Source organism: Melanotaenia boesemani, chromosome 17 (assembly GCF_017639745.1).
Source record: "Melanotaenia boesemani isolate fMelBoe1 chromosome 17, fMelBoe1.pri, whole genome shotgun sequence".
NCBI classification, from domain to species: Eukaryota; Metazoa; Chordata; class Actinopteri; order Atheriniformes; family Melanotaeniidae; genus Melanotaenia; species Melanotaenia boesemani.
In genome coordinates this window covers 16,125,743-16,135,836 of record NC_055698.1, presented here as the reverse complement: position 1 = coordinate 16,135,836, position 10,094 = coordinate 16,125,743, and the positions used below count along the sequence as shown (strand labels likewise).

At 38.2% G+C, this 10,094-nt stretch overlaps 1 protein-coding gene across 1 annotated transcript; it reads right to left on the bottom strand.

Annotated features, from left to right (window-relative positions):
* Positions 1–632: 632 nt before the first annotated feature.
* Positions 633–2,374, bottom strand: LOC121628076 (T-cell ecto-ADP-ribosyltransferase 1-like). The gene is made up of 2 exons (XM_041966977.1): positions 2,303–2,374; positions 633–1,391 (listed from the first exon to the last, which is right to left on the bottom strand). Exons 1-2 carry the CDS (start codon positions 2,372–2,374, stop codon positions 633–635), a joined length of 831 nt encoding a protein of 276 aa, XP_041822911.1.
* Between the last annotated feature and the right edge of the window lie 7,720 nt (positions 2,375–10,094).

Here is a 10,094-nt window from a genome sequence, read left to right as displayed (position 1 = left end):
AATTTGTCATTTATCAAAATTCATTTGATAAATGAATTTGATTGATAACTCTCGCCATCAAACATGTTCTGATCTATCAGGATGAGGTAAATGGGATGTTGATCAGTCCCATTGTGCCTTGTGGGTGGCTTTTTGTGGATTGGGCTTGTTTGACACAGCTGTCAGATTCCATCTGGTTGATTTCTGGCTTGTTTTCTAAACAATTCAGACTTTTGCTGTAGAATTATCCGCAGTGAGTCCCAAAGAGCAGACAAACTACAAGGATGCCTTTTTACACATTTTTTTCTTGCAATAAATGGTCCATTACAGAAAGCAGCCCAGCAGCTCCGTCAGGTGAAGAACAAACATGACAGCTTTGGGAGTCATTTACACACATAAAAAGTTAAAAACAAATTCCATTGACTGAGTTGTATATCAGACAAGAGGAGACAAGATATGTATAATATATATATATATATATATATATATATATATATATATATAAATTATATATATGAATTTTCCATTAAACTCTTCAACTAGCCTGTATGAACAACATGAGTTTACAAGGAACCCAATGAAGAGTAAGCATAAAGCTGGAAACCATAGCCATTTTTTTTTTTTTTTTGGGGGGGGGGGGTATCATCTTGTTATTATCTTGGCTTTGGTGACAAGAAAGATATGACATGGTTTTTAAACTTTTGAATAAAACTAAATAACTTGCAGTTCAGATTACTTTTACGTCCTGCACTCTTCAACACATAGACAATGTTACAGTCGTCCAGCTCTTTGTCTTTAACTATGCCTTTAATAGTGAACATCTCATAAGGTGGGATAAGGAATTCCTGCTCGGTGTCATTGAAGAATGAATAGTTTTTTAAATATCCACCATAGCAGGTCTTAATCTTAAAGCAGGTTTCATTACCAAAGAGGGTCAGGTCTGTTCTGTAAGAGCTGGATGCAAAAGAACCAAAACGAATTTTTTGGTTGAGTTTTCCAGTAAATGCAGCTTTAGTTCGTCTGTAGGTGGTGTGACAGCGGCGTTTAGGATTCAAGATTCTAATGGCTGTTGTCAACAGGGAATGTAAAATATGGTACTGGAATGACTTAGTATAATTTTTCCTTTGTTCTCTGACTGCTTCATTAAACTGTGGATACACACCTTCATTTGTGTACACACAGATTGCTTGCATGTGATCTTTTGTCAGAGCCATGTCCTCATTACTCCTTATCTTAAACTTCTCATTAGCACACATTTCAGCATTTTTCCAGGCCCATGCATATTCTTCTCCACTTGTCAGCTCTTCAGAAAACCGCTTTTTGATCTTGTCCATTGACGCTTTGTTGTTGCAGCCATCGTACATGTCATCAACCGATTGCCCACCCATGTTTAACCGGTGACTGCAAGGGATCTATAAACAACACAGAAAAAGAAAAGAGACAGTTATTGCTGTTTAGTGTTGCTGGCGTCTGTTTAGTCTATTTAGAAACGTGATTGAAGAATAAATGTAAATTGATATCAGATTAAGATATTTTTTCTTGTAAAGAAATGTCTGTAATAACACTATGTGTTACAATATTCCAGTTATCACATGTAGATGCAAATGGAGGTGACCACTTACTAGTGCACTTACTGGATGTTAACTTTATAATAACAACCATATGATATCTCTGTTTTAGAAGACACAATCTCCTGAATGAGAGCTTGGTGATTATGTTTTCCATTATAAGTGGAAATAATGCTATGAACTATATTCCTCATTACATTTGAAGACCTTAATTTGATTTTCATGCCAAGAACAACAGACACACATGAAAAACGTTTTGGCGACTTTGTGAACTTAAAGGAACGGCTGCTGTTGAGAGATCAGATATTACAGATATTACTTTATTACTGACACAAAGTCTGACACAAAGTCTGACTGCAGCTTAATACAGTGCAGAGAAATGTTAAAAAATATTAAAATTTTGCACCAGTTTACTGTAATACAAAAATGTTCTTTGTTGTTGTTTTTCCCAGACAACATAAATAAATACCAAACAGATCTACAATCAGCTGTATAAAAAGGGAACACATATGCTAATTCATGCAGCCTAAACAAGTGCCAAAGCAAAAATTCAGTATGCTGTATACAACAAAGTGCTCTAAAAACACGTCTGTGCAAAAGGTGTTGGTTGTTCAACAATCCAGCCAAGAAAAATTTGGCTTTGGTTCATTTTAATTTGCCATTTACAGCCACTCCTGGACTCTTACAACAAAACATAAAGTTGCTCAAACATGATTTTATTGGTGAAGTTTTGGAATGACTGAAGTTGGACTCACCATCATGGAGTCCACAGAGAGCATCCAGCACAGGGTCAGACACAGCGGAGTGAAGATCATCATGTTCTTCATGTCATCAAGAACACAGTTCCTACAATCTGAAGAGCTTCTCAAGGTATGAGCAAAGCTGTCATCCAAAACGTGGGTTTTATATACTTCAAATGAGTCATGAAATATGTTAATATGTACACATTTTATCTCCTCCCATTTCTTTTGAAATACCCAAATATTTCAAAAGAAATGTCCGACTGTCCATACATCACTGTGTCCTGTTTTCTGTCTGTTTTGTTCTGTGTTGTTTGTTCCACATTTTGTATATTTCTGTTGGAGACCCCCTTTTTTGGGGGGGGGGGGGGATACTTGGGTAGAAAAGAAATACTCAAATATTTTGGCTATTTGTATAACCAGCACAAAACCCAGTTTAATGCCATCAGTAAAGGACTAGTGTGGTGAACATAATATTGTATAAAATATTCTTTGTTTAATCAAAATAAAAACAAACCTCAAAGAAACATGTGATCATCACAAATACAAACCTTCTGTGTATCAGAAAAACATCTGTTACCCAGTGAGGTCTGTGTATTCCACCTATTGCTATTTTATTCCTGTGATTCCTGTACTGTAATTTGCTTTTATTAGCCATGTTTATTTTCCTTTGTGTTTATCCTGACCCTCTGCTGTTTAAATTTAAAAAAGTTTCCAATCATCTTGTTCTTCCCTTAGACTTCCCTATAAACCTTATGCTTAATTTCTAATGAAGATGTTTCCACACACGACTTTTCTAAAACTCCTGTGCTAGTTTCTTACAAACATGATCTCCATGAAAAACTTCTCAAAAATGTACTTTTTCTCAGCCACAGTCTGAGGTAGTTTCCTCATTTTGGTCAAATCTCTCTCACGTTCATTAGAGGTTAATTTCTTATTTTTTATTAGCTCAATGCTTTTTCGAATAGAATAGAATAGAATAGAATAGAATAGAATAGAAAATATCTTAATTCTTCACTGAAGTGGAAAATTTTTGTCAGCTCACCATCACAACCTGCACACATCTCTAACATATAGTACTGCATAGGTGCAATAGAAACAGAAATACAAATGCAACAAAAATACATTTAAAACAGTTAAAACGTAAGCATTAAGAAGTAAAAATGCAGCAGTTCAAATTAACCTTTGTGAATTGGTCACTTTGTTGAATTATGAATGCTGATGGCATTTGGTATAAAATACATTGTGAAGGGACCTTTAGCCAGAGAAACTCTAAGTCGCCTTCTTGACGTCAGAAGCTCAAACTAACAGGACAGAGGGTGATCGTCATCTGCCAGGATTCTCTTAGCTTTCCTCATTGTCCTTTCAAGATATTCACAAGATGCAGTTGGGATTTTCCTAAAACTTTGCCTGCCATCGCCCCAATCCTTTAATTTTGTTTTTGCATCAAGCAGGGAGATGAAAGGTTAAAACACTCTGGATATGTGAGAGATACACAAGTTCTAAAAGACAGCTTAAGCATCCAAGACTGAGTCTCTATGAACATTTCTTGAAAACATGCTTTGTGTTCTCAGGAAATCTCAGCAGGTTGTTAAGAACTGTCCCAAAATTTCCACAGTTTAACAAGGACTACTCTGGAAGGTAATAAACCACCACCAAGCTCCTTATTAATGTTGCCTCTCCCAGTGTTGCCTAATCCCAACTCGTGCATCACTGGCTGGAACAGAAGCAAAGTTAAAGTAAGGTTAAAGTTACACAGTGTTCAACTTATCAAGGTAAACCTATCCTAGAAAAGAAAGTGGTAAAGCTTCCACTCTGACCTTGGTCTAAGTTGACCAGGAAGCCTAGTAAAGGTATCCATGATAGCAAGGAAGTATTCATTGCCTGTTTGGTCTTTGGTAAAAGTGTTATTCCACAACAAATAAAGGACAAAGAGGAGCTGGAACTGTATAATTTGGCATTCAAATCACCTGACAAGAAACAAAACTACAAAAGTAAAAAAAAAAAAAAAAAAAAAAAAAAAACAACAACAACAAAAGAAAAAGACACATTTTTGTGCATCTGGGGCCAGTAAAAATGGCCCATGATTTCCTTTTGTTTTCTGGTTGCCCGAAATCAGTGGCTCTCAAACTTTATGAGTCACGACCCGCAAGATGCTGGTGTTCACAACCCCCACCCCCCACCCCCACCCAACCGACGACTTAGAGTTTATTTTGGGGCCATTCCCACAAAGCCAAATTGCAATGAAACCAATGAAAAATATTTTAGCAAACCACCCTTTCATCCTCACGAAGCCAGGGATTAGCTTCCATGAAACCGATCATGTCTGAAACCAGGTACCAAGGTGGATAGGTTTGAAACCTCCACCATCTGTGGTATTGTGCGGACAGCGTAACTACACCACTAGAGGATGTGACGTCAATGTTACAAACACATGCCAAACACAACAATAATGGCGTAAATGACCAACTGTGTTGTGGTGCTGCTTCAAACAGTCTTGGCTTGTGTTCAGCTTTAGCACCAAAATGCACGGCTTTTACAACATAGTATTGCGCTACTGTACCATCAACAGCAGGAGCAATCAGATATGTCATTATCGGCGCATGGTCTACGTCTTGTTCTAGTTCTGGAGTATTACGCTTTGATCATCGTTGCGCCCCCCACAGCCTTGTAGTATGTACTACAGAGGTTTCGTGTGGATGTTGAAGCCTTTCTCTAGGTGACGCCACCGTTTTGACACCTGAACCGGCTTCAGTGCCATGTGGACATAGCCTTAGTGATCAGTTGTGTGATGTACCAAATGGGTCATCTTGCAGCATCCTCTAAATGTAAGGCTGGAAAAAACTGTCAGAATCTTCATAAATAAGGAGTATAATGTGGTTTCTGGTGGTTCACTGCTGTGACAAGGCACCTACATGCCCACATTCAGCTTTTCTCATGGAGATAATGTCAAATTTAAAATTTTAAAATGCCATGTGAACTTACTTTGTTGTTTATGCGTTGATGTGTTAAAACCTTCGATAGAAGCTTCATGAGCTCATAGGGCTTCAGTGTATCCTTCCCGGAGGGTGTAAATAACCTAGTGCTCACTATAACTTTTTTTTTTACTTCCATATTTGCTGAAGTACCACTTTCCTCAACCAACCTGAATGTTGCACAGCAGCATCTAAGGTTGATAAAGCAACTTTTTTTTCTGTCTTGATGCATCACTGTACTGCAGCATTTTGCTTTACAGCACCATATTGAGCTAGCAATTGCATATCAACACACTGGCCCTTTGAATGCACATTGTGGCTAATTCAGCAAAGAAATCCAAGAGGATATAAATGGAGGAAGACAGAAATAGAAAGAGAGAATGTAGCAGAGCAAAAGAAAAGAAAATATTTTAAATCAGACTGACTTTGCTGTCTGGAGCAGTGTTTCTCAGTCCTGTTCCTCAGGATCCACTGCCCTGCATGTTTTAAAAGTAACACTACTTCAATAAACCTCAATGAAATGAATGGATCATTAACAGGCTTGCAAAAACTGGGGGTCTGGGGTCACCATGTAGTATAAAATATTATTTATTTAATTCTTTAATTACACTCCTTTACCGGCTCTATGACATAAACAGTCTTTTCCTGCCTGTCCTGGGATTTTTCCACAAGTTTATGATTTTGTTTTTATACTTCCAATTCACTTTTGGACTTTTTTCACAAGCTCACATTTTGTTGATGGAGTTGCTGACAATGTCAGCCCAACAATTTTTGTTTCCAACACACAACTGCCCAACCACAATGTTGGTGGGAAACTAGGAAAACAGTTATTTGTACAGACTCGTGTGTCAGTTCAACCAGACATTTCCTTTTGTTTAAAAGGGTACTGCACCCAAAAATGTGTTTTTTGAGCAGGAAACAACACAGAATTACTTAATTGTGATAAAAATCACGCATACTGTTGATAAAATCAGTATTTCTTTAGTTTATTTTAAAAATGGGATTTTGTGGGTAAAAAATGGCTCATAACCCTCTCTAGGCAAGGCAAGGCAAGGCAGTTTATTTATATAGCACATTTCATGTACAGGACAATTCAAAGTGCTTTACATAAAACAAAGATATTACAGATATTTAGAATAGTGAAAGGCATCAACACATAATCACAATAAAATACTAAATTACATTAAAATGATTAAAAGCAAGATAAGTTAAAAAAAAAAAAAAGTTACCGTGCAGATTTCATGCATAGGCGCATGAAAAAAGAAATGTTTTTAACCTGGATTTAAAAATGTCTACATTTGGGGAAAGTTTAATCTCCACTGGCAGTTTGTTCCATTTGTTTGCAGCATAACAGCTAAATGCTGCTTCTCCATGTTTAGTCTGGACTCTGGCCTGGACTAGTTGACCAGAGTCTTTGGACCTAAGAGCTCTGCTAGGTTTATATTCTCTGAACATATCACAGATGTATTCTGGGCCTAAACCATTCTGGGATTTGTAAACAAGCAGAAGGGTTTTAAAATCTATTCTGTGACTGACTGGAAGCCAGTGTAAAGATTTCAAAACTGGTGTGATGTGTTCAGATCTCTTAGTCCTGGTTAAAACTCTAGCAGCAGCGTTCTGGATGAGCTGCAGATGTTTAATGCTCTTTTTAGGAAGTCCTGTTAAAAGACCATTACAGTAATCCAGTCTACTGGAGATGAACGCATGGATGAGTTTCTCTTGGTCTTTCTGGGAGACTAAACTTTTAATTCTGTTGATGTTTCTGAGCTGGTAAAAAGCTGTCTTAGTGACAGCTTTGATGTGGCTGCTGAAAGTCAGATCTGAGTCTATCAACACTCCCAGGTTACGAACTTGGTTGGTGATTTTAAAAGCCCGAGTCTCCAGGTGTTTGCCAATGCTGACCCTCTTCTCTTTGCTACCAAACAGAATAATCTCAGTTTTGTCTTCATTTAATTGTAGAAAATTCTCCCTCATCCAGGTGTTTATTTGCTCCAGACACTGACACATTAAGTCTATTGGACTGCAGTCATCTGGTGACAGAGACACATAAAGTTGTGTATCATCTGCATAACTTTGATAACTAATGCTATAGTTCTGTAATATTTGACCCAAAGGGAGCATATACAAGTTGAACAGAAGAGGTCCAAGGACTGACCCCTGGGGGACTCCACAAGTCATGGCCACTCGCTCGGATTCATAGCTGCTGATCGTAACAAAATAACTCCGGCCTTCTAAATAGGACCTGAACCAGTTAAGGACCGCTCCAGAAAGTCCAACCCAGTTTTCCAGCCTATGCAACAGGATTCTGTGATCTACAGTATCAAACGCAGCACTGAGATCCAACAGAACCAGGACTGATACTTGACCAGAATCGGTATTCAACCTAATGTCATTTAACACTTTGACCAGAGCTGTTTCAGTGCTGTGATGAGGTCGGAAGCCGGACTGAAATTTATCAAGATTTCCACTTTCATTTAAAAAGTCATGAAGCTGGTGAAATACAACTTTTTCAATAATCTTGGAAATAAAAGAGAGGTTAGAGACAGGTCTATAGTTGTTCATTATAGAGGCGTCTAGAGTCCTTTTCTTTAGGAGTGGCTTAATAGCAGCGATCTTTAGTGACTTGGGAAAAATGCCTGATGCCAGCGAGCTGTTAACTATCAGTAGAAGATCACTTTCTACTGAGGTAAAAACTGTTTTTAAAAAGTCGGATGGTATCATGTCCAGAGTGCATGTTGTTGATTTCAAATGCCAAACTGTTTCTTGTAGGACTTTTAAATTCACCATTTTAAATTGTGACATGACATCAGAATTGTTTCCAGGTTTTAGGCACAGACTAATTTTCTTGTTTGACTGTGTGGAATTAATATTTTGCCTAATTGTTTTAATTTTTTGGCTAAAAAAGTTTGCAAATTGGTTGCATTTCTCAGTGGAAAGGAGCTCAGGGCTTATCTGTTTAGGAGGATTAGTAAGTTTTTCAATCATAGCAAACAGAGTGCGAGAATTGTTGACATTCCTGTTAATCATTTCAGATAAATGCAGCTCTCTGGCCTTGCACAGCTCATTGTTATAGTTACGCAGGCATTGTTTGTACAGCTCATAGTGAATTTGAAGTTTATTTTTCCGCCATTTCCGCTCAGTTTTTCTGCATTCTGTTTTTAGGCTGGTAACCACAGTGGTGTTTCTCCATGGTGTTTTCTGTTTGATCAATGTGCTCTTGATTCTTATCGGTGCAACAGCATCCATTACATTCAAGATTTTCAGATTGAAATGATCCAGGAGTCTATCAACTGACTCTGCACTGGTTGTTGGTAACATAGCTATGGCCTCCACAAACTTAGCACTTGTTCTTTCATTAATGTACCTCTTCCTAATGGAGAAGCAGGTTGGTTGAACATTCTGAGTGATCAGTAAATCAAACAAAATACAAAAATGGTCAGACAAGGCCAAGTCAGTGACAGCTACAGAAAAAATTTCCACACCCTTTGAAATAACCAGGTCCAGAATGTGACCTCGAATGTGGGTCGGTTCTTTTACATGTTGCCACAAACCAAACATGTCCAATATGGAACAAAATTCCTTGACATTACCATCCATCATGTTATCTATGTGAATGTTAAAATCCCCAGTTAAGATGAAATGGTTAAAATCAGTAGAGATAACCGACAATAATTCAGAAAATTCATCAATAAAATTTACACAGTGTCCTGGACGTCTGTAGATGATTAGAAATAGGATTTTAGGAATGCCCCTTAAAATAAAACTAAGATATTCAAAAGAAGTAAAATCACCAAATGAAATTTCTTTACACTGGAATGAATCTTTAAATAAGGCAGCTTCTCCTCCCCCTTTCATCCCGTTTCGACATTTATTCATAAAACTAAAATGAGGGGGTGCTGTTTCATTAAGAACTGTAGCACTTGTGTCTTCTGTTAACCATGTTTCTGTCAGAAAAAGAAAATCTAAACTGTGAGAAATGATGAAGTCATTAACTAACAGTGACTTGTTGGACAGAGATCTAACATTTAGTACAGCTAGTTTTATGAAGTTTACACTAGTCTCTGTTGTATTCTGAGTTATACAAGGTACAGTTAACAGATTAGATCGATTCACCCCACAAACTGACCGTGTTCGATTCCTTATTTTACTAACTAACACAGGAATCCTACTGGGTCCAGGCTTGATCTCAAACAGCTGTCAGTAGTAGCAAAACTACAGCAAGGACCCTGAATGCATCATGGCATGTTATCTTTGTTGTGAATTCTGCTGCTCTGTGAACCACCTACACTTCCTCCCGTGCCCTGGTCTGCCAGGACAGATGATCTAAGAGGAGGATGAGGAGGGGGAGGGGGGGGAGCCCTGTATTTCTTGGTAGATGGTGGTCGCTGGGGTTCAGACCTGGATAGAGACATCCTTTTAAGACCTTGGGTGATGTGGAGAAGAGGGTCTGGTGAGGGGGGAGAGCTGGGAGTTGATCGCTTCTCTGCTGTGTCCTTCGCTCTTATCTGTACACTCATGTTTGGGTTTGCCGTCCCAACAGCATGACGCAAGTGTGCACCAAGTAATCTGCATCCAGTTAGATTTGGATGCACACCATCAGGTCTGAATCGCTCCTTACAGTTCCAAAAGATATTGAAGTTATCAATGAACTTTATCCCATGGGTGATACATGCGTTTGATAACCATGTGTTCAGGCCAAGAAGTCTACTGAAAAGTTCAATCCCTTTACCCGCTGTAGGAATGGGTCCTGAAATGTAAACATGGTGTGCTCCCAATTGACACAGTCTCTCCAACAGCAGAGAAAAGTCTTTTTTCAGGATCTCAGAGCCAAT